This window comes from Sardina pilchardus, chromosome 1 (genome assembly GCF_963854185.1).
Source record: "Sardina pilchardus chromosome 1, fSarPil1.1, whole genome shotgun sequence".
Taxonomy (NCBI): domain Eukaryota; kingdom Metazoa; phylum Chordata; class Actinopteri; order Clupeiformes; family Clupeidae; genus Sardina; species Sardina pilchardus.
Window position 1 is genome coordinate 36,207,983 of NC_084994.1, and position 25,040 is coordinate 36,233,022.

The window sequence follows — 25,040 nt, forward strand, 5'->3', positions numbered from 1 at the left end:
TCGACGAAATGCCCATGGCGAGATTTTTTGTGCGCATGGTTTGGTCATGTGTGCTTTCCGTAGAGAGGGAATCCAAACCACAAGATTTTGATTCGAGGACACACCATACACAGTACCGTTATCGCTAACATGTGGATTTCAGATCTTCTGATGCATTTTACTTAATATCAGCACAATCATATTCGGACAGCCAAACTCTACATCCCAGAAAATGGATCAAGGTAACGTTAAACGTTGCACTATTTGTGCATTGTGATTTTCTGTGTGCAGTTGAGAGCCTAGGTTAGCATCCTATTGGGATTTAAGTTAACTGAAGGTATCGTTAGCTGACATACCAACTTTGAAACCAGGTCATTGCTGCGAGCCTATGCAATTGTCTATCACTGTCAGCACACGCAATGTACCTTAGTCAGATAGTTAAGACTACTATTTGCTAAGTTATCGTCTGTGGTTGGTATACGTAGCTAGCTTGCTAGCCGATATCATGTTGTGGCATATGATGCGAATGTTGGACAGGAACTCTGATGCGTTGTTGTGACTCAGTCTGCCTTTCTCCTTGTCTAGGCACTATGGACGCCGACTGCATTGCGCTACTCCCCGGAGTACTTACATTTTTGGCGGATCCGAAGCAATCTTTACCTGATGACACTTGTCTGGAGAAGCTGCTGGACTGGCTTACAAACATAATCAATGAAGGTAAATGACGGTGCCTATGCGATTGATTTAGAAAGTGCTTACACAATGGAAATGTTCACACTTACTACTGCATGTGTAAGGTGTTGACAGGTTCCCATGTTCTTTGAGCAAATGTAATCTCTGAATGGCTTCAGCAAGTTGTGTATGATTTGATTAAACAACCAGTGGTTGTGTTCTGTTGTATTGTGGTGTTGCAGTTTTGTGTCATGACCAATAAAGCCAGTCCATGGAGTGCAAAATGATTCATAAACCTTTCCTTACTACTCGAAATATCAGTCAAGGCCTTCATCCTAGTCTCCTCTAAAGCATTTATAAGTACGCCGCCAGGAGTTGATTGCTTCTTCCTTTTGTTTGTAGATGATGACCGGAATCTTCTTGACCAGCAGCCATGCCTACTGGAGTTCATATCCAGCATGTGTGCATCAAAAACTACAGATCCCATAATCCTCTCCTTCACCCTCAAACTCACAGGCCTGCTGGCTGCCACCGAGAGGGGCTTCAGCCGTCTGGAAGTGAGTGTACTCGCCTCATTATGGTGAAACCGCAATCGATGTTCTCTGGTTTCGGGTGCCGTGTAGAGTTGCTACAATTTGCAGTTGTAGCTCTATTTCGAGATGATGCTGGATGATGGATGCTACTCTGCGAAGCTGTATTACAGCATATGGGTGCTAAACCTAGATTCAGTTTTATGATTTTTATGATTTATGCTCTGTTGTTTGACCGTCATTCATCCCCTGTCCAAAAGGCTCCCTGGTGATGAAAGGCCTACACCAGTCAGTCAGCATAGCCCTCTTAGGGGAGGAGGGTCACCCAGTGTCACGCCACTGTTGTGTTCCTAATGGTAGCGTTGCCGTTGCATCAACCGTGCGTGTAAAGCCTACCTTACACTGACAAGATTTGGGAAAGATTCTTAAAAGATTGTAGTCTTTTAACTAATCCCCCTCATTCAAGCTTTACTCAAAAGACTACAATCTTTCAAGAGTCTTTCCCAAATCTTGTCAGTGTAAGGTAGGCTTAAGCTGTAGTACCGTGTTCTAAGATCGGCTGGCCGGTTGCTGTGTTTTCCCCCCCTGTCCCAGGAGCGAGGCGCTCTGCAGGAGGCGTTTGCGTGCGCGGCGAAGACGGAGGCGGAGGGCGATGGGGACGGCGGCGGCGATGGCGAAGGCGAAGGCGGGGGTGGCGTGCGTGCGCAGTGGGAGGAGGCGTCGGTGCGCTGCGGCTGGCTGCTCGGCCTCAGGGCCATGCTGCAACACCACCCGGCCATGACGTTCATCAGCCAGCGCGGTGAGTGGACCACACACACACAGATGGACACACACACACACAGGCACACTTATACCAAACAAAAAAGGACACACACAGACACACACAGACATAGACTTACACACACTTATACAAAGCGAAAAAGAACACACACACACACACACACACACACACACACACACACACACACACACGGCTTTTACACTTATATAAACAGAAAAGGGCACACTGACACACACAGGCTTGCATACACTTATACAAACACACACTCATGCAAACAAACACACACGCATAAACATAAACAGGGACTCACACAAACACTGGTAAACGAGTAAACACAAGCATACTTTACACACAAAGAATGATGTGAACTAGAAATGCAATTCCAAGGAATTACCAGTGCATGAAAATGCAAAAATAGATAGATGATGTAGAAATGGTTACTAAGGTGTAGCTAGGGTAAACATGGTGGTTGCATAGTTTACAGAGAGTTGATAGTGTGAAGGTAGACAGTTTAAAGATGAAACATTCCAGCTCTAACTTAACTAATGATTTCTATTCATGTTAAAATGTTGATTAGCTAACTTAGGTAATGATTTCTAGCAGTTACGCTAAAAATGCTAATTATTCTAGCCATGCTAACTTTATTAACAATGCTAACCAGGTTGATTAGCTAACTTAACCGATGATTTTTTGCAGTTATGCTAAAAATGCTAACTATGCTAACAATGCTAACTATGCTAACCATGCTAACTTGCTAGTGAGGACTTTTATTTTGAAACATTTGTTGCTAGGGTAACCATGGTGGCCACTATCAAGAGACAAGAAGTTACTGCAGTATAATCATGTTGGTTGCTACGGAAACGGTCATAAACACTTAATTTTAATGGTTGCTATGTTGGTTGCTAGGTACATGGAGGTTTCATGTAGTTTACTGGAGGCATAGTGGATGATAACTGACAGTTGGAATGGTTGAACAGTTCAATAGTTGAGTAGTTTCAATGGTTAAATGATTTAATAGTGTATTATTGCATTGAGGACTTTTATTTTGAAACAGTTGTGGACAGAGGAAACAGTTTAACAGGATATGTGTAGTCTTCAGAGAGACTGTATGCTTAAAGCCAGAGAAACTGACAGTTGGTGCCCAGGTGGCCGGCCACCTGGCGTAAGATTCTAATTGCTGCCGTGATGTCATAATGAGCAATGTTAAGTCTATGGGGGAAATTGTAATAGTTTTTAACTAATAGTTTAAAAAGTATAAAAGTTACAAAGTTGAAAAATACAAAGCCCACATCGCGTAAGTAAGACCTACGCGACACAATTTTAATGGAGTTTCTACGTTAAGCGGTTGAAGCTGAATTGCGTGCGTTAGAAGAAGAACTAGAAATGCAATTCCAAGGAATTACCAGTGCATGAAAATGCAAAAATAGATAGATAATGTAGATATGGTTACTAAGGTGTAGCTAGGGTAAACATGGTGGTTGCATAGTTTACAGAGAGTTGATAGTGTGAAGGTAGACAGTTTAAAGATGAAACATTCCAGTTCTAACTTAACTAATGATTTCTATTCATGTTAAAATGTTGATTAGCTAACTTAGCTAATGATTTCTAGCAGTTACGCTAAAAATGCTTATTATGCTAGCAATGCTAACTTTACTAACAATGCTAACCAGGTTGATTAGCTAACTTAACCGATGATTTCTAGCAGTAATGCTAAAAATGTTAACTATGCTAAATTTGGTAACAATGCTAACCAGGTTGATTAGCTAACTTAGTTGATGATTTTTTGCAGTTATGCTAAAAATGCTAACTATGCTAACAATGCTAACTATGCTAACTAGCTAACTTGCTAGTGAGGACTTTTATTTTGAAACATTTGTTGCTAGGGTATCCATGGTGGCCACTATCAGGAAACAATAAGTTACTGCAGTATAATCATGTTGGTTGCTATGGAAACGGTCATAAACACTTAATTTTAATGGTTGCTATGTTGGTTGCTAGGTACATGGAGGTTTCATGTAGTTGACTGGAGGCATAGTGGATGATAACTGACAGTTGGAATGGTTGAACAGTTCAATAGTTGAGTAGTTTCAGTGGTTAAATGATTTAATAATGTATTATTGCAGTGAGGACCTTTATTTTGAGACAGTTGTGGACAGAGGAAGTAGTGAAACAGGATCTGTAGTCTTAATGAGATTGTATGCTTAAAGCCTGAGACAGAAGGTGCCTCTCATATAGCGTTTACGCGTCCTCTCTCGCTCCTCACTGATCTACATAAAGAATGATGGAGCGGCAACAATGGGATAGTCTAGCCCTTCTTCTATCTTTCTTCATGTAGATCATTGAGGATCGAGGAGCGAGGGAGGACATATAAACGCTGCTTGAGAGGGACCCACAGTAAATACTTTAAAAGTTGTATGTAGATAGTCTAATTAATGTTGATAGACAGAATGTTTAATGGATGTTGATGGGCAGATTGTTTAATAGATATTGATTGACAGTTTAATGGGTGGATGAGTGAATGGTCTGAAGAAGATGAATGGATAGAAGGTTGGATGGAATGTGCCTTATATTCTTGTTAAGAGAGACACTGATACAGCTCTCTGAGAGTAGTTGATACAGGTGTAATCAATTTAACTGGCTAGTCTGAGACAGAGTAAATAATTTAAAAGTTGAATGTAGATAGTCTAATTAATGTTGATAGACAGAGAGTTTAATGGATGTTGATAGACAGATTGTTTAATAGATGTTGATAGACAGTTTAATGGGTGGATGAGTGAATGGTCTGAAGAAGATGAGTGGATAGAGAATGTTGGATGGAATGTGCCTTATATTCTTGTAGAATGGAGAGACACAGCTCTCTACTGAGAGTAGTGGATACAGATACAGGTGTAATCAATTTAACTGGCTAGTCTTAAGAGAGCCAGCCTGAGACAGAGTAGATTGTTTAAAAGTTGAATGTAGAGCGTCTTATTGATGTTGATAGGCAGACTGTTTAGAATGGGTGGATGAGTGAATGGTTTGAAGAAGATGAATGGATATAAAGTTGGATGGAATTAGGAGAACTTATTTTGATACTGTTGTGCGCAGAGGATACAGGGGAACAGAATATGTAGTCTTCAGAGAGATTGTATGGAGCCAGAGAAACTGACAGTTGGTGCCCAGGTGGCCGGCCACCTGGCCTAAGATTCTAATTGCTGCCGTGATGTCACAATGAGCAATGTTAAGTCTATGGGGAAATAGCTCAATGTTAAATCTATGGGGAAATCGTTTTTTAATTCATAGTTTAAAAAGTATAAAAGTTACAAAGTTGAAAAATACAAAGCAGACATGGCATGAGCAAGACCTACGCAACAACGTTTGAATGAAGTTTCTACGTTAAACGGTTAAAGCTGAATTGGCTGCGTTAGAAGAAGAAGTTTAACTAGAAATGCAATTCCAAGGAATTACCAGTGCATGAAAATGCAAAAATAGATAGATAATGTAGATATGGTTACTAAGGTGTAGCTAGGATAAACATGGTGGTTGCATAGTTTACAGAGAGTTGATAGTGTGAAGGTAGACAGTTTAAAGATGAAACATTCCAGTTCTAACTTAACTAATGATTCCTATTCATGTTAAAATGTTGATTAGCTAACTTAGCTAATGATTTCTAGCAGTTACGCTAAAAATGCTAATTATGCTAGCAATGCTAACTTTACTAACAATGCTAACCAGGTTGATTCGCTAACTTAACCGATGATTTCTAGCAGTAATGCTAAAAATGCTAACTATGCTAACAATGCTAGATTTGCTAACAATGCTAACCAGGTTGATTAGCTAACTTAGTTGATGATTTTTTGCAGTTATGCTAAAAATGCTAACTATGCTAACAATGCTAACCATGCTAACTAGCTAACTTGCTAGTGAGGACTTTTATTTTGAAACATTTGTTGTTAGGGTATCCATGGTGGCCACTATCAGGAAACAAGAAGTTACTGCAGTATAATCATGTTGGTTGCTATGGAAATGGTCATAAACACTTAATTTTAATGGTTGCTATGTTGGTTGCTAGGTACATGGAGGTTTCATGTAGTTGACTGGAGGCATAGTGGATGATAACTGACAGTTGGAATGGTTGAACAGTTCAATAGTTGAGTAGTTTCAATGGTTAAATGATTTAATAGTGTATTATTGCAGTGAGGACTTTTATTTTGAAACAGTTGTGGACAGAGGAAACAGTTTAACAGGATATGTGTAGTCTTCAGAGAGATTGTATGCTTAAAACCTGAGAGAAACTGACAGTTGGTGCCCAGGTGGCCGGCCACCTGGCGTAAGATTCTAATTGCTGCCGTGATGTCATAATGAGCAATGTTAAGTCTATGGGGGGAATTGTAATAGTTTTTAACTAATAGTTTAAAAAGTATAAAAGTTACAAAGTTGAAAAATACAAAGCACACATGGCATAAGCAAGACCTACGTAACACAGTTTGAATGAAGTTTCTACGTTAAACGGTTCAAGCTGAATTGCGTGCGTTAGAAGAAGAATAATAAAAAGTTGAAGTTGAAGAAGCCTAGGAAGAACAGTACAGTGCATTTTCATGCACTGTAATAAGAAGACTTGGAATAACAGTACAGTGCATTTTCATGCACTGTAATAATAAGAAGAAGAAGACCGAGGAAGAACAGTACAGTGCATTTTCATGCACTGTAATGAATGCCAGGACGAGGCCGTTAAAGGAACACTTCACCGTTTTTTCATATTAAACTACGTTATTCCCTTAAATAAGACCAGTTGATACATACCTCTCACGTTTCAATGCGTGCACTCACTGGCTCTGGCGCGCGGCGCAACTTTGATAGCACTTAGCTAGCCCAATGCATTCATTAGGATCCAAACAGAGATGAAGTTAGAAGCGACCAAACACCTCCATGTTTTCCCTATTAAAATACAGTTACACGAGTAGTCACACGACCAAGTATGGTGAGACAAAATAAAACGTGGTGCATTTGTAAGCAGGTAAGACGGATAACTATATTGTGTGGCACAGTAATATCCTCACTCTTGCATTTCAGTTTCACTTTGTAGTGAGGATATTACTGCGCAGAGTCTAAGTGCTCCCAATGTTATTCCGCCACACGATATAGTTATCCCTTTTGCCTGCTTAGAAATGTCATGTCTCCTCTTACGTGTCTCTCCTCTTTAGTAAGCATCCTCTCTTACATGTATCTCCTCTTTAGTAAGCATCCTCACTTACATGTACATGTCTCCTCTTTAGTAAGCATCCTCACTTACTCGTACATGTCTCCTCTTTAGTAAGCATCCTCTCTTACGCGTACATGTGTCCTCTTTAGTAAGCATCCTCTCTTACACGTACATGTCTCCTCTTTAGTAAGGCCTGCTCTCTTACATGTCTCCCGTTCTCCCTCCTAACAGGCCTCACCAAACTCATCCTCCAATCACAGTGCGACAAGAGCCTCTTTGTCGCGGCCGCAGCCAATCAGCTCCTCGCTCACATCCTCAACTTCCCGCACCCACCAATGACCGAGCAGCAGCAGCAGCAGGAGACAGCCCAAGAGAACGGGAACTCAGGCCCGGAATGTAACACCGCTGCCGTCACCGCGGAGATCGTGGGCCACATCGGGGAGGCGCTGGCCTCTCAGGAGCACTTCCGCGTCCTCCAGGCGCTCAGGGTGCTGGCGCTGAGTCTGCCCGGCTGCGGAGCTCCTCTCCTGGGGAGCGTGTGGGGGGGGGCCCTGGGCCCTCTGGAGGTTCTTCTGGAGGCTGGCATGAACAAGCTCTCCCTGCCCATCATGGAGGTCCTGCAGGCAGCCTCCACGTGAGTAGAGTCAAGCGAGTCTGCTTTTCCAGGACACGGGGCCCCAGTTTAAAGGTGCTATATGCAAGAATGACCACTAGTGTTTAAAACGGGCATTGCAGTCCAAAATCAGAATATTTTGAAATGCACAGACACAAACACACATTTGAAAATAACTGTGATCTCTGATGACATATTATGGTAATTTTATGATTTATTACAATAATTGTCTTGCATATATCACCTTTAAATGCTGACTCAAAGTCTCAAAGGCAAAGTAACAAATCTAGCTAAAGCTGCTTAACTGGAAAAGTACTCCGAGAGCACCCTGACGACGGTGATCTGGATCACCCCCAAAATTCCAAAAGCGTTTCTTCCTTGGGTCATTTCAGACCTTTCCTGAAAACATCATCAAAATCCATCCATAACTTTCTGAGTTTTCTTGCTAACAAAAAGACAAACAAACAAACAAACAAACAGAGAAACTTTAATGAAAACATATAATGCCAAATCTATTTTCAAATTTAATACCGCGAGAAAGATCCTAATCACAGACGGCTGTGGCTCTCACGCCACATGATGCGGTCAAGTCATGCATGAGGACTTTGCTTGTTGCCCTGCGTTTAAATTAGGGTTCTGTCATGTGTTGAATTTGACAAAAGAATACAAATGTACATTGTAGAGGAGAATAATAATATATTACACTGTGGTAATATATTATATTGCTTATGTTATATTGTAAGTATTTATAAAATGTATTTCTTCTTTCCCGTTCTTTTTATATGAAAATAGATCTGATCTATTTGAGACCTAGCTAGCTGAGGTTAATTAAACGTTATTGTAATAACTTTGACATTTATCTGTTTGAGTGTTGCGTTGTCTTTTGATTAGATGGGATGGTGTAAAAGTGTTCCTTCCTGTTCCTTCTGCTCCAGGACGGAGCTGTTCAGCCAATCAGACGCCAGAGTGGAGGAGCTGATGAGGGCCACCCTGAGGGTGGGAGAGCCCAAGACGGCCATCCAGTGTGCTTCAGCCATCACACGCCTGCAGCACTGGTACACACACACACACACACACACACACACACCTGCAGCACTGGTGTACACACACACACACACACACACACACACACCTGCAGCACTAGTAAACAAGCAAACACAAAAGCCTATAGCACTGGTATAAAACATGCACACACGCACACACACATACACACATGTCTGCAGCACTGGTAAAACACACACATACAGTACACACTGTATTCTCTTTGGGGATGCACAGTATCATGGGTGCAACATCAGCGAAAATGAGTTAGAATTTGTCAGCATATGGAACATTGGCAGGAATCCGATACTGTGCATCCCTAATTTTCAATTTAAAAACAAGTTTATTGTTAAACTGAAAATTGACAGGAGACTCTCTCTCTCTCTCTCTCTCTCTCTCTCTCTCTCTCTCTCTCTCTCTCTCTCTCTCTCTCTCTCTCTCTCTCTCTCTCTCTCTCTCTCTCTCTCTCTCTCTCTCTCTCTCTCTCTCTCTCTCTCAGCTCCGAGCCATTGAAGAAGCTGGCGGTGGGTATAGTTCTCCAGCCCCTGGAGTTCATCACTGGTTCTCCTCTCCAGATGCTGCCCAACGGTTCAGGTAACCTCCCCTTCATATGCCACCTTCCCCTGTGAGCGGTTACCATTGTGTTGTCCCACCTTGTACTAAGAACAGCTGGGGCGGCGGTGGCTCAGGAGGTAGAGGAGTCGTCCATTAACTGGAAGGTTGCTGGTTCGTGCCCAACTCCTCCTGACCTTGACAAAGTGTCCTTGAGCAAGACACCTAACCCCAGTGCTCCCAATGAGCAGGTGCCCGATGCTTACTATACCTTGCATGGCAGCCTCCGCCATCGGTGTGTGAATGGGTGAATGTGAGGCACGATAATGTAAAGCCAGAGAGGGAAGTAATGAAGGATCTTTGGTAAAGCGCTTTGGGTGCTTACAGAAGCTGATAAAAAGCGACAAGCTAGTGCATTTTCCAGTCAGGTGGCATTCATAGATCTCAAACGTGCCTTGTGGTTGCCCTCCATAACAGGGGATGCTAAGCGAGCCAACAGCCTCCGGCCTGCCCTGAGGGAGCAGCTGTGCCAGAAGTCTCAGTGCATCTCTCTGCTGTCTCTGTCCCTGAGCAGTGTGGCTGAGCTCAGTCTCGCAGTAAGTTGGTCTGCTTTTCTTGAGTGATGGTATATCACAGGGAGGCTACACAGGGGCACGAAACTCAAGTGTTCTGTTCGCGAAGCGTCTGCTGCAACAACTAGAAAAGCACTCTGAGGAGCGCAGACCTCCCCTGACTAGAGCGCAGACCTCCGCCAAGCGACAATAAATCATTTGTTTGCTACCGTAATTTCCGGACTGTAAGCCGCACCTGAATATGAGCCGCACTAGCGAAATTTAGGGAAAAAAATCAAATGTGTGCATAGACAAGCCGCACTGGACTATAAGCCGCAGGTGTTAGACCGAAACCTGTAATATCCATAGGTTGAGAAGCCCCCCTAGTGGCCGTTAGCTGTAAGGACACACAGATTAGCAGGGTTCAAAGCATGGGGGAAAAGCCGCGGTTTATAGTCCGGAAATTACGGTAATTGGTTTTATTTTGGTTTTATTGGTTTTATATTTTGCAGTAGAATCAAAGCGCAGCCTCCCCAGACTAATGTTCAATCTTAAAAGATTGATCTTAGTATGGTGAAAACCAGACTAGCGGCTAATAGTTGGGAAATGATGGTACTTTAATCAATAAAACTGGCTACACCAGACATGATATGCTACTGCGTAAGAACTGACTTGATGTTTAAAACCCAGTATACAGTTCTGCATGACTGACACCCGGTCTACTATATTTTTCTCTAATGTACTGTATGTGCAGCTACAACGCCTAGTGTGACCAGTGCCATTAATCATAGTGGAAGCTATTTAGTTACGTGCTCAGTGTAGCCTCACTGTTACTTGAGTACACTGGAAGGAGTAAAGAAATGGATTCCTGCCAGGCACGATCTTGTTTGATGAAATAGGTGATATAATATCACTCACCATGAAAGACACTGCAACCACTCTCAAACGGGATTCTCAAGTCACTATCAATATTTATTTCTACTGTATGTTGTAGTATGTTGTATGTTGCAAACAGTAAATATTCACCAAATATTTACTCTTGTACTCCGTGTGATTACCCTCCACCTATCCCAGAATTCCTTGTTTGTGGACGCCTCAGTGGAGGCTGTCACAGGAGCGGTGTTGCAGCTTCTGAGGGTGGGTCTCGGACAAAGCCCCTCCCCCTCGCCGCCCAACAAGGCCTACATCCAGCTGATTGGCTGCAGCAGGGTGCAGAGGTCAGGCTTAGATGCCCTTATCAGCCTCAGCTCCTGTGAAGGTACAGTAGGTCACATGACTCCATATATGTGCATATATATTGTACAAATAGGAGATACAGACAAGTTGACAAGCGTCCTTTATTTTTGTGGAGAGAATGTGCAGAACTGAGCGGCGGTCATAATTTGTACTGATAAGCGGTACATCTAGTTTGTTTTATTTTGCTAAACTATATAAGTTTTTTTGTTGCATTTTGTATTATCACAGTGAACGTATTGTTTAAATGTTCAGCTCCAGTGGCAGCCATCTTGTTTCCTGTGACTAGCTAACCCAGTCCACCTGGTTCCTCTCCTGCAGGTGTGCGCTGCCTTAGGCAGGAGGTGTTAGATCTGCTCCACCAGTGCCTCCAACACCCCGACTCCGACCCCACAGTAAGGCAGCCTCCTCTCACACTTCCCTTTAAATTACAAGCTACAAGTGAACTAAAAATTAGTTTGTTGACGTTTGGAGGAAAATTAAAGAATTTAATTGGAAAATAAAATAAAAAACAACGAAATAAATAGTAATCAGTTGGATTAGGTGAGTAATCTCAATAGATAAATCGATTTGAAAGTAGTTGTTAGTTGCAGTCCTACTGCCTACACACTCAAGGCCCTTGTTTAAATGGTGGACAAAGTACAAGAGTAAGGTCTCCAGCATCCCGACTCGGACCCCACATCAACTTGAATTTTATATCGCTTTATCAAGGCACCCAAAACGCTTTATAGTGAAGGGGGAACCACACTAACCACCACCAATGTGTAGCACCCACTTGGGATATTTTGAATTGGCACAATATATATATTTTTTATTTTTCATTTTTTTTTCACATTTTTTCTTATTTTAAAAGTTGACTAAAATAAGATTGTCGATTTTTATTTTTTGGTAAATATAAATTGAGCAATCGACACATGAGTCGATGGATTAAGCGCTTTAAAAAACAGTCGTTAGTGACCCTTCTCCCTACATGCTCTGGGCCCTTATTTAAATGGTGTGGAAACGGGCAAAGTTCACATGCATGAGACTCGAGATATCGTCAGAGAGAAACTGCGCTGACTCATCGATGTTTGTGGTCGAGGCCTTGCCCACGGTGTTAAATTAGCACACAGTGTTAAATTAGCTCTGCTCGTTGCTCATCGCTGTCTCTCTCACGGCCCTGGATGTCTCTACAGTACATCCGCGTCTCTGTCTACGTGTGTTGTTTGCACACACAATATGTGCTGTAATCTACTAAGACACTTGAGCACATTTGCACAAATAGGTGTGCGATGGGTTGTGATGGCAGTAGATGTACGCTGTTGTTATTTGCAGTGTGTTATGTGTCTTTTTGAGGTCGTGTTATGTGTCTAGTTTTGAGGGTGTGGAAATGCTTGCTAAGTAAAGGGTGAGGAGTATAAGTGTGCACTAGTGCTTGTGTGCTTGTCATTTTGGTTACGTAGACGATTTGTGCACACTAGCCTCAGTTTGGAGTGGGTGTGAGTGTGCTGTAGAGACAACAGCTGTTAAGTGTAGATCAGTGTTTGCCTCTGCTGTGGAGGTGCTGCAGCTCACTACAGGAAGTGAGAATAGTCTCCTACTACGTCTCAATGTGTGTGTGTGTGTGTGTGTGTGTGTGTTGCAGGTGCTACAGAAGACCTTGCAGGCGTTGCTGAAGTGGATCTGTTTAGACTCCTCTGACTGTTCAGAGCAAACACACTTCCTCACTCAGAGTAAGCCTACTGCTCTTGTGTAAGGCAGGGTGAAACTAAGTACAGAACTTTATTACAAGGAAGTGTGTGTGTGTGTTCTTTACTTTGCCTAGTCACTGTCTATGTAGTTTGAATGACAGTAATACCATAAATAAATACTTATTTTCTATTTTAAAATAGCTGAAACTATTATGAAAGTGTGCATGACACTATTTTGTGTGTGTGTTATTTATATATTTAAATAGCTGACACTACTATGAAAGTATAAATTATAATCCTGTGTGTGTGTGTGTGTGTGTGTGTGTGTTTGTTTGTGATAGGTCTATTCCCGGCACTGATGAAGCGTGTGTGTGACATGCATTGGGAAGTTAGGGACTCGACTCTGGAGTTCATCACTCAGCTCATCGTAAACTCTAGCGGTAAGTTTGTAAACAAACACACACAGACACACACAGACACACACAGACACACACAGACACACACAGACACACACAGACACACACAGACACACACACACACACACACACAGTATTGCTGATTACTGGTTGTGGGAGAGTGTTTTGTGGGAAACATCTTGTCATCTGGCCAGAAATAGGAAGTGATGTAGGTGTGTGTGTGTGTCTGTGTGTGTGTCGTCGACGCCCAGTGAAAACCCAAGGTCTGTACACAGAATGAATGCAGTAATCTTATTGCTTTTTTGGGAACATTACCATTACTGGAGCTATATTAATAGACTGACACCTTTTTTTGATCACTTTGTATTTACATGTATTAGTGTAGAGAGGACACTATGGTGATTACTTTATAATATTACGTTATAGCAGCCTCTTAATATGTCTAGTAGCCTCAATTGCTCTCTTTCTTTTGTCTTTCTCTTTCTTTCTTTCTTTCGTTCTTTCTCTATCTTTCCTTCCTTCCTTCCTTCCTTCCTTCCTGATTCCTACCCGTTTGTCTCTCTCTCTCTCTCTCTCTCTCTCTCTCTCTCTCTCTCTCTCTCTCTCTCTCTCTCTCTCTCTCTCTCTCTCTCGGCCTCTAGACTCTGTAGCCTTCAGTGGTGCTCTGCGGGGCAGTGGCATTGTCTCTCTGCTGCTCGCCTGCCTGGATGACTCGGAGGGTTACGTCAGAGCCAGCGCCATCAGCGCCCTGGGTCAGGCAGTGACCGCCGCTCACCACCAGGGGGAGACAAACACAAACTCTCACAACAGCCTGCCGGTGAGCCGCATCTTTACCCAGGAAGAGACTCATAACACTGCACTCAGCACTGATAGTCCTTGGTTTAGTTGATAGGTCACATGAGTTAAAAGGGTTTTAGGTTCATGTAAGAAGAACAGCACTAATGTCATTGTAATGTCATTCAACCAATCTTTCTCTGGGAAATGCACAAAACATGGATGTAATAGATTTTTTACTTAACATGGTAAATAATAAATATTTTTATATAAAATTACACAGTAGTTGTAATACTGATGAGAGCCATTTGAAGACTATTACATTATATGGACTATATTATTATATGGACTATTACAGTATCGTATCCATGATCTAATCTTTCATATGAAAGCCGAATTTATGCTGTAGTGCATAAAGTGATTGTTTAGGGATGTGGCGTGATATAAACCCAGTTTCCCTGTTTCATCTGTCGGCCATCTTGGTTCAAGACAGTAGTAGTAATTGTGTTGAGCAGAAAGTTAGGAATGTGGCGTGTTTTAAACCCAGTTTCCTGTTTCCCTGCTCTCCTTCAGGAGGAAGTCCTGACCCGCCTGTCGGCCATCTTGGCTCAAGACACCGAGGGCTTCCCCCGGCGCGCCGTCCTCAAGGCCGTCACCGCCTGGCTCTCCAGGCCGCACCCCCCGCCGGGCCTCGACCAATCCCTGTCCGCCCTGCTGACGCTGGGCATCGACGACTTCGACTGGGAGGTCAAAGTTCACACCCTGGAGCTGGCCGAGACGCTCATGGACGAGTCGCTGAGTCGCGGCTCCCTGGCGGAGGCCCTCGGCCGGCTCCAGGAGTACGGGGTGTTCAGCGTCCTCTTCAAAGGCCTCCTCGACTGCGACCGGCCCGTTGCCCAGAGGGCCTGCCAGCTGCTGCTCAAGCTGCGAGGGGTCATGGAGGTCAAAGGTGAGCCGGCGGGGTCGCCGCCCGGGGACACGCCCACCTTCCATCTCCAGAGCCACCAGTGGGGCGAGGACTTGTTGAGGAAGTGCAAGGGCGGCGGCGTCATCGGCCACGATTCCGATTGGCCCGCCGAGGAGGAGGAGGAGGCGGTGCCGGGCGGCGATTGGCCGAAGGGCGGGCAGGAAGTGAGCCTGAGGGAGGTGGTTGGGCGGCTGGACCTGGAGGGCATGAGGCAGGCGCTGGCCAGGAGCAGCGACCACGCCATGACGTCGCCGCGCTCGCTCATGGAGGACATCCTGGCCGTGGCGCAGCAGAGCGACGACAACGCCGTGGACTGCTACTGAGGACACACACACACACACACACACACACACACATGTACACACACGCAAACACACACATGCAAACATACATTCTCCTGCATGCAAATGAAACACAAACGTAATAGCACTTTCAGTAACGACTAACAACATCCTATAACTTTTTGACTCGGGAGCAACTCAGATTCTCACACTCATAAAAAGCAAATGCATTTTTTTTTTCTAACCTGTCCAAAAAAAAAAAAAAAAGGTGTGATGTCTTCCCTGTGAAGCACCCTGTGCTTTTAGCGTAACGCAAGCATGATAATAAAGAGATGTATACTTTTGAATGGAGCCTGACACTGTGCAGTCTTGAGCACAAGCCCAGAACAGTGCCAGAATTCTCTCTCTGTATATTATTATTATTATAGAGATGAAACTATACTTTATGGAACTTTATTTCCAGAATTGTCTCCTCAATATATATATATATATATATTAGAAGAAGCTTTAGTTTATGAAACTTAATTGCCTGAATTATCTTTCTATATGGACCATTATTAGATGAAATGTAACTTTATGGAACTTTATTACAAAAAATATTTCTCTATATATATATACATATATATATATATATATATATATATATATATATATATATATATATATGGATGATTATTAGAATAAACTTATATTTATTAAACTTAGTTGCCAGAATTCTCTCTCTCTGTGTATATATTTACAGTATATGGGCCATTATTAGAGCCAACTAAACTAAGATCTGTGTTTTATAGAAATAACATGACATTCCAGGTTCACTCATTTAGAAGGCGCTTATGTCCGAAGCCGCGCAGGTATTCCACAGGTAAGAAACCTTCAACTAGTAATGTGATATTGCAGCATGGGTGACATGAATGTGCATGTATTGTTTAAGGTGGCATTTCTTAGGAATGAGACGTTTCGTAACTCCCTCCGTGGTTCAAAAGTCGCACAGATATTCTGTTGCAGGGAGCCTGTCGTGTGTGTGTGTGTCTGTGTGTCTGTGTGTCTGTGTGTGTGTGTGTGTGTGTGTGTGTGTGTGTGGACGCACGCGTATAAGGGATCTCTTTGTGCTCGGTCGGTTCTCTCTGAGTCCTGACATGCTAAAGTGCACCCTGTAGGGTAAGTGTGAGGGCCCTGTTGTTATCTCTGCTGCCCTTAGATGCCCTGCGCCATCATGAGGGTAATACATGTGGTGCAAGAGCTTCTCGTGAGATGTGGTGTTGACATGGAGGTGAAGACGCCAAGTTGTAGCATATCAAAAATATAAAGAAATATTTCATGTGTTTCATATTTCAAAAATGTAATAAAAAAAAAAAAATGTAGTCTTCTGCTCTGGTTGCCCATTCATTGGGAGGACATTCGCAGACAAACAAGTCAGACGCACAATACACACTCGGAAAAATGTGCAAATACACCCAGACGCTTCAAGATGTCCGTAGACACTGATTCCATCTAAAAACGTTGAATGGCGGCGGTGACCACTTTTAAAGATTGTGTGTGTTAGCGTGTCCTTCAGGAAAAGATTGAAATGTGAAGGAGCAACAGAACACTAGAACCCAATACGCGCCTTGAGAATGCTCCTCAACACCTGAATCCTCACACACACACACACACACACACACACACGACACACTTGGAGAAACTAACACAGCCACAGTGTTCACAAACGCCTAGCATAGGTGGCACTCCAGCACAACACATACACAGAGAGAGGAGAATACACACGTACTCAGACAGTTCAAGGCACTCGAGACAAATACATGCAGACAGAAAGACACACACACACACACACACACACACACGCTGAGAGAAGTATACAGGGACGGGTAGACGCTCCAGAGGCGTGTGAGGCCCTGACTCACCCAAGGCAGTGTTTACATAGACGCTGACTAACAGCTCTACGCCTGCAGAGCTGGGGTCAGTCTCAGGGCCTCTATACACACACACACACACACACACTACCTCCACACACACACACCGGAGTGCAGGAGAAGAAGACGCCGTCCTGTCATGAGACCCACGCTCTAATGTACTGCACGTGTGTTTGTGTGTGTGTGTGTGTGTGGGTTCATCGAGTGTGTGTCAGGTCAAGTCATGAGGTGTATGGGTGTGTAGACCCATTCATAAGTCTGGGAAAAGAAACCACAGCATCAAAAACATTCAGAATCAATTTAACAGACAACAGACCAGCTCAAAAATAGTGACCCAAGGTCAGACACACAGCTGTGAGGTGTGGGTGTTTTTGTTTATTGATTCGTTTGTTTGTGTATTTTTCATATATATATATATATATATATATATATATATATATATATATATATATATATATATATATTATTTTTGTATGTATTGACTAAGGTCAATAGTCAATAGGTCAATACTGCTGGTGGAGTGAGCAAGTCTAGCCTGGTTTGCGCTGGCTATCAGGGGTATCATATCTCAAATCTCAAACCCACCCAAAACTTCAACGAGTCATAGCCACACACATGTACTCTCCTCGCAGTCAGATGAGATGAGCTGGCCTGGACCTGTGAGCTTTGGGTTTGACCTGATGAGTGAACAAATGGAATGTTTAGTGTATCATGACTTTGTGTGTGTGTGTGAGAGAGAGAGAGAGAGAGGGGGAGGGGGGGGGGGGGGTCTGCTATGACATGTAGGCATGTATCTGTATACTAGATTATCCATGAGGTATTTTTAAATGAGTATAAGGCCTGTAGACTAGATTATCTATGAGACATTCTGTAGGCGTGTTTAAGTACTGTACTGTATATGGTCTCTATAGGCTGTGCTCGTTACCTTTTTATGTTAACTTTGTTGGTTAAGGAACAGCGGTACAGACTTGGAAGGCATAAGATAAATCAATTCAGTGCGTCATGAAAGCGGACTTTGCAGCACAAGTGCAGATCACTGGAACACGTTAAGAGAATTTTGTGACGCAAGTACTATTTCCGTGTATATAACGACTAACGAGAACCAGAGTGTTGCAAAAGCTAGCTACTGTAGCAACACTCCAGAGTTCTCTCACAAAATGGTCCTGAATATGAGCTCTCTTCACCAATGCAATGCCACAGTATCCTGATTTGCCATCACGGTTGGTAGCAATAAGGAGACACAGCAAGAGGAATAAGACATAAAAGACGCCCCCCCCGCCCCCCTTTAATGATCTTTTGCCAATAGGTTACTGGCACACTATTGTTCTGTTGGCCAGTACTATTGGCATAGTTACAGGCCGGTTACTGTGTGTGTGTGTGTGTGTGTGTGTGTATGTGTGTGAGAGAGATTTGGAAAGAGGTAAAAGGGCCCATGAGTCAGAGCTCAGATCTCGCCGCTTCTCCAGAGGGCGTGTTTACACAAGCCCACCGCCTGCCTGAACCCCGACTCCTCTCCTCTCCGGGACCGGCGGACCCAGCGGGGCGGCCCTGACTCACCATGGAGGAGGAGGAGGAGGAGGAGGAGGAGGAGGTGGAGGAGGAGCTCACACCAGAGGAAGCCATTCAAACTCGGAGACTGGTGCTTTTTAAAACACTTAAGACAGGCACTAATGGAGTCTAATGTGGTGGACATGATTTTTAAACCAGAGGAACCCATTCAAACTTGGAGATTGTATTAAAAAAAAAACAAAAAAAGAAACACTCAAGACAGGCACTAATGTAGTAAGCATGATTTTCAAACTAGACGTAGGCCTACCAATTCAAACAGAGAAATTGTATGGTGTCTATTATGTGTCGGTTTTAAACGCTCTGGACTGGCACTAATGTGGTGAACATGATTTTCAAACCAGAGGTACCAATTCAAACAGAATAGTTTGGTGTTTTGTGTGTGTCTGTGTTTTAAACACACTCTTGACGGGCACTAAATGCTAGTTCAGTAGTACTAGTTACACGAGTGAACATACAGTAGTTTTAAAAGTACATAGCATGTAGCTGTGCCCCTCTTTTGCTCTAAACTGTAAACTTTAGTTTCACTTTACCATAAAAAAGTAACTTTTATCACTTTTTAAATTCACATTATCCAAGGGAGGACAGCGACCTACCAGTACTCTGTGCCATCCCGTGTGTTTGTGTGAGAGAGTGAGTTTATGTGAGAGAGAAACATGAGTCATTCAGACCCCCCTCCCAGTTCCGAAGAAGACACTCACACAAATGCACCGTCTGTACACTGAATTTATTCCATTTTTTTTGTTCCTTTAAAAAAAAAAGAAAACACACAAACACAAACGAGTGGAGTTCAAACATCTGTTTCTGATGTCTCTATTTCTGTTCCCAGCACAGAAAAGATCTGTGTGCGAATCCCAAAACTTAAAAAAAACAAAATCATATGTTTAGCTCTGCCTGCCTGGCACAACAACACAACTTTGAAACCACAGAAGAGCCTAGATAGTGTTTTGATCCTCCTAATACCAGTGCAACGTTAAAATGCAACAAACGGAAAAACAAACAAACAAACAAACAAACAAAAATGGTGGAAGACACATAGATCTCTGTTTGCCAAATGGGCATTTTTTTAGGAGTGATTGTCCATACTTTTTCCCCAGCTAAGCTACTACAGAATGTATTCACTTATTATTACAAACTGCAGACAGTAGCAACTGTATCTAAAAAAGACAAACCATAAACTCCAAAACATGAACGCGAAATACAGAGTGTGGCACTTGGAGTTGGAAAAAATAACACTGTAAAATGCAGCATATCTTAGTATGACAGCGTATGGGAGGAAGGAGCAATATGTCAGTTCACCAATACCTGAAGCACGAAAAAGAAAAGAAAGAAAGAGAGTGAAAAGAGAGAAAGAAAGAAGGGGTACAAAGAGGAGCAACGGCAGTATCTCTTTCCACACTAATACCTGCAGCGGGAGATGGAGGGAGGGAGGGAGGGAGAGAGAGGGGGGTGCAGAGGGGCACGATCTGTTCATATGCTAAGTTCTACCTGAAGAGGGAGAGGGAGAATTAGGCTGTCTGATGCTCTTATTTTCAGCTACTAAAGCCACTCTTCACTTGACATGCAAAGTAGCACTACTTACTACCTGATGCTAAGTAATATCAGAGAGAGAGAGAGAGAGAGAGTGTGTGTGTGAATGAGAGAGTGTGTGTGTGTGTGTGTGTGAGAATGAGAGAGCGTGTGTGTGTGTGTGTGTGTGTGTGTGTGAGAATGAGAGAGAGAGCGTGTGTGTGTGTGTGTGTGTGTGTGTGTGTGTGTGTGTGTGTGTGTGTGTGTGTGTGTGTGTGTGTGTGTGTGTGTGGTGTTGGAGGAGTCGTTCTTATTGTTGCGCGGGCTGATGAGGGGTGACTCAGGCGGCTCTGGGTGCCGAGTGATTCCGTGCGCTTTCCTGCATCCCGGCTTTGTCCGGGAGGGCCCCAGACACACACCACTTCCTGTGGCCCGGGAACACGCTCCTACGGCCAGCGGAGACCAGGGACTCTGACACACACACACACACACTCACAATCAGACCATTGTGTTTGGGCTGAGAGAGAGAGCCAAAACTTGCTCTCTCTGTCGCACATACACACACACAGGCTCTGATGCACAGATACGCACACACAGACACACACACATACACGTGTGTCACGCGGACACACAGATATATGGGTGTACACACACACACACACACATACAGACAGACACATGCATACACACACACACACACACACACACACACACACACAAGGACAGCCCAGACTGCAGCTGTTTGGCCCTTCTGAAGTAGAGTGAGAGACAGCTCCATGTGTGACTAGATATGTGCTGCCACACAGAATTCAAATCGAGAGCTGTAACTCACTGAGAACAAAACGTCTCCTAACAGCTCGAGAGGGAGATTCCCAGTTTTAGTGACAAAACCTGGGTCAGTTAACTCAGAATAAACCATAAATCTCCCAGGAGAGTGGCCCTATGTCTACGCAAACGTTTGTGGAACACTCATGAGCAAACAGAAAACTGTTTGCGAACATTTGCGAGCATTTGCAAATTTGGGTGAGTTAAGTGGTAAATAATAACAATAAAAAAGAAACCCAAGTGGGTGGTGTAGTGACAACAAACCTTGGTCAGTTAACCCAAGCTAAACCTGAAACCTCCTAGTAGCCTCCTGGCCAAACAAAGTAAGAGGGTGCTAACATTGGTGGGGAAAACTCGAACCAAACAGAAACGTTTCAGAAACGTTTGCCTATGTTTGCGAATTTCAATGCACCTCTGGGTGAGTTCATTCAAAGTTATAAACCTTCTTATTGGAAAAAAAAAAAAAAAGTTTGTAGGAAGTTGTTTGCAAACATTTGCGAGCATAGGGTTTGCGAATTTGAACCTCTGGATGAGTTAACTCAGAGTAAGTGGTAAACCTCCTACTAATAATAATAAAAATAAAAAAATAAATGAAAACCTGGACATAGCGGACAATGGCGCTGATGGGTTTTTTGACCTTTTGACCTCTCCGTAAAAATAACGACACAAAAAAAGCCACCCAAGTCAGACAACCACCAGCAGTCTGAACACAGTTTCTGCAAAAAGTCTATTGAAGAAAAAACTACCGTAGTCCTGTGAAGACCTCACTTAACCCTAACTTATATACTCGCTCCAGCCTGTCAAGTACAACCTTTCCCTACAACAAAAAACCCCAACATGAAACAAAAATAAAATAAATACAAATGACAGCAACAAAACCTACTTTGACCTTTCTGTTTGGGGGAAGGGGGAGGACGACATCGGTCAGCAGATTTAACAACCAGTTGCCAAGACGATCATCTCATGGGGCCCCACGTGACCAAAACTGAACTTCAAGAACACTGCTGGTGAAAAGGGGGAAGTGAAATATGAAATCGGCCACCGAAACAAACAAAGACGTGTGACAAGAAGAAATAGGAAATGTGGTTTTCACACACACACACACACACACACACACACACTCGCGCACACACACACACACACACAGTTGATGCGTCCAATCTAGAGCTGCTTAGTCTTTCACAGTGTGTGTGTCTGCAGAATGAATGTGTGTGCGTGTGTGTGTGTGTGTGTATCTGCAGAATGAATGCGCGTGTTGTGTGTCTGCAGAATGTGTGTGTGCGTTCACAGATGAATATTAAAAAGGGAAGCAAATATAGAATATATAGAAAAAAAACAAGTCCAGAAATGTAAGAAGAATGTCGGGGCTCTCTCGCTGTCTTCATACACACACACACACACACACACACACACACACACGGCTGGTGCTGCATGGAGATAAACGGCGTGTTCTTTGGCCCACAGGAGGCCGGGGTCCCAGACAGCGTAATACTCTTCACAGATTACCAGTGACAGCAAAGGAAGGAGGACAAAGAATCTAAAAAGGAATTTTAAAACATGCATGCTAATGCATTGTGACATGTGTGACAGGCTCCCCAAGGTGAGACACTTTTTTCCGTCTCACCCAGGTGTGTGTGTGTGTGTGTGTGTGTGTGTGTGTGTGTGAGAGAGAGAGAGAAACAGAGAGAGAGAGAGAGAGTGTGTGTGCACACCCAACTTGTTCCGTCACAGTAAAAACAGTTGTCAGCTTGCTTCATGGCCAGCCTGAAAGTAACACAACCATATGTGCACACACACACACAGACGTATGTGTGTGTGGGTGAGAGAGAGAGAGAGAGAGAGAGAGAAAGGAAAAGAAAGAGAGAAAGAAAAAGGAAGTAAAGGAGGGATTTTGTACCAGTGAATTGTGACATGTACTGTATATTCAACTCTAAAACTCAACTTAAACCGACCGTAAAGGATTTAAGAATATGTAAAAAAAAGTGTATGTGTGTGTGTGTGTGTGTGTGTGTGTGTGTGTGTGTGTGCAGACATATGTACAGCACATCAGCTTAACAACTCCAGATCAAAGAGCTCAGTAACATCAACTAAGTGCTCTTCAGCAAGTGCTTTCCAATAACCATGTGAGCAACAGATTTAAAACCAGTGAAGGAAGCCCATTGCGTTTTAATCAGTGAACGTGAAATGCTTATGGTGGATGTGTATGACGCACTGTGTGTGTGTGTGTGTGTCTCTGTGTGTCTCTGTGTGTCTCTGTGTGTCTCTGTGTGTCTCTGTGTGTCTCTGTGTGTCTCTGTGTGTGTCTGTGTGTGTCTGTGTGTGTCTGTGTGTGTCTGTGTGGTGTGTGTCTATGTCTTTCCGATTAACTCTCCAGAGTGTTGATTAAAGTAAATGAACGGGTCTCTCTCTAACACATTGTGTTTCACAGTAATAATAAAGCAAAGGTTGGCTTAATCCTTGACCCAGCCCTGGCTATCACCCCCCCGGTACCCGTGAGTGATTATGACCCATCTCTCTTCACAAACTAGATATTTGTTTTTTTGTCTTTTTTTTCATTAAAATGATCAAAATGATTCTCTTCACGGATAGCAATATCTACACGTACACCCTCATAGAGGCATGCTGCTGTCGAGTGTATTCATAAAGGACGGGGATATGTACTGTTATCGTCTACTTGTATGTTGGTGTTGCTGGCCTTGAATCAAAACCTTCTCCTGACAAGAGGCACACTGATGTATGTAGTCGGCACTACGGCAATGTGGGAAATGTAGTCCTTTCTCAGACAACGGCATGCTGGGATTTATAGTTTTTTTCTTTCTCCATATTAATGTTAGGAATTCCCCCAAATACTGCAGTATTTCTTGTTTAAGTGCCATGTCATTTAGCAAGTAGCGATTTCCACTCTTGCAGTGCAGTCATGCAAGCTGGGTGTTGTAGTCTTTTTCTACACCGGGTCTTTGTAGTCGGTTAGGTTATCCTGCAGATTGGTGTTGCACACTCTTGCAATGCATGCTGGGTGCTGTAGTCTTTCTCCACACAGGGTCTTTGTAGTCAGTTAGGTTATCCTGCAGATTGGTGTTGCCACTCCTGCAATGCATGCTGGGTGTTGTAGTCTTTTTTGGGCACCTGTAGTCCTCACTGCAGCATGATGTCCTTGAGGTTCTCCTGCAGGATGGTGTTGCACTCTTGCAATGCATGCTGGGTGTTGTAGTCTTTTTGGACACCTGTAGTCCTCACTGCAGCATGATGTCCTTGAGGTTCTCCTGCAGGATGGTGTCGCGCACGGCGCGGAAGACGAAGCGCACGTTCTCCGTGTCGATGGCCGTGGTGAAGTGGTGGAAGAGCGGGCGCGAGCGCCGGTCGCCGCGGCGACGCCGGCCGAAGGAGCGCACCAGGAAGCTCTGCACGTCCTCCAGCCGCCGCGGGTCGCCGCGGAACTCCGGAAAGTTCCGGCGGATGTCGGCGCCGGCGCCGAGCTTCTGCACCAGCAGGTCGGTCTTGTTGAGGAAGAGGATGATGGACACGCTGGAGAACAGCTTGTTGTTCACGATGGTCTCGAAGATGTCCATGGACTCCGACAGGCGGTTGGTGCGCCGGTCCTCCAGAAGAACCTGCCGGAAACAACCAAAACGGTCAGTCTGGATGCTTTAGAGGGAGATGGAGCAACCAAACGGTCAGTCTGGATGCTTAGATGAACAACCAAACGGTCAGTTAGCCGGCTTTAGAGGGAGATGGAGCAACCAAACGGTCAGTCTGGATGCTTAGATGGAACAACCAAACGGTCAGTCAGCCGGCTTTAGAGGGAGATGGAACAACAGTCACTCAGTCTAGCACTCTAAAGGCAGATGGAACAACCAAACGGTCACTCAGTCTAGCACTCTAAAGGCAGATGGAACAACCAAACGGTCACTCAGTCTAGCACTCTAAAGGCAGATGGAACAACCAAACGGTCACTCAGTCTAGCACTCTAAAGGCAGATGGAACAACC

General features: G+C 43.8%; 2 protein-coding genes across 3 annotated transcripts in view; one reads left to right on the top strand and one right to left on the bottom strand.

The window, feature by feature from the left end:
- Positions 1-44: 44 nt before the first annotated feature.
- brat1 (BRCA1-associated ATM activator 1) lies at positions 45-15,820 on the top strand. The gene is made up of 14 exons (XM_062543732.1): positions 45-221; positions 565-696; positions 1,054-1,208; positions 1,776-1,980; positions 7,376-7,778; positions 8,693-8,812; positions 9,298-9,392; positions 9,828-9,946; positions 10,976-11,159; positions 11,456-11,529; positions 12,759-12,846; positions 13,146-13,244; positions 13,862-14,037; positions 14,568-15,820. Exons 1-14 carry the CDS (start codon positions 212-214, stop codon positions 15,282-15,284), a joined length of 2,577 nt encoding a protein of 858 aa, XP_062399716.1. The 5' UTR covers positions 45-211; the 3' UTR covers positions 15,285-15,820.
- A 3,606-nt stretch (positions 15,821-19,426) lies between these two features.
- LOC134089308 (guanine nucleotide-binding protein subunit alpha-12) overlaps positions 19,427-25,040 on the bottom strand; it is a 19,490-nt gene continuing 13,876 nt past the window's right edge. The window contains exons 5-6 of one of the 2 annotated variants that reach the window (XM_062543755.1): positions 24,277-24,663; positions 19,427-24,178 (exon numbers count right to left, since the gene is read on the bottom strand). In XM_062543755.1, coding sequence (XP_062399739.1) covers positions 24,286-24,663 — 378 coding nt within the window. In that variant the 3' untranslated portion in view covers positions 19,427-24,178; positions 24,277-24,285. Of the gene's footprint in view, positions 24,664-25,040 lie in introns of both variants that reach the window. The other variant, XM_062543746.1, reaches the window with a different exon arrangement.

Bases quoted from the DNA above. Each gene is read 5' to 3' on its own strand.
- brat1 (XM_062543732.1), top strand. The intron at 9,947-10,975 runs GTAAGTTGGTCT...CACCTATCCCAG, and splicing joins TGGCTGAGCTCAGTCTCGCA to AATTCCTTGTTTGTGGACGC. The intron at 12,847-13,145 runs GTAAGCCTACTG...TGTTTGTGATAG, and splicing joins AACACACTTCCTCACTCAGA to GTCTATTCCCGGCACTGATG.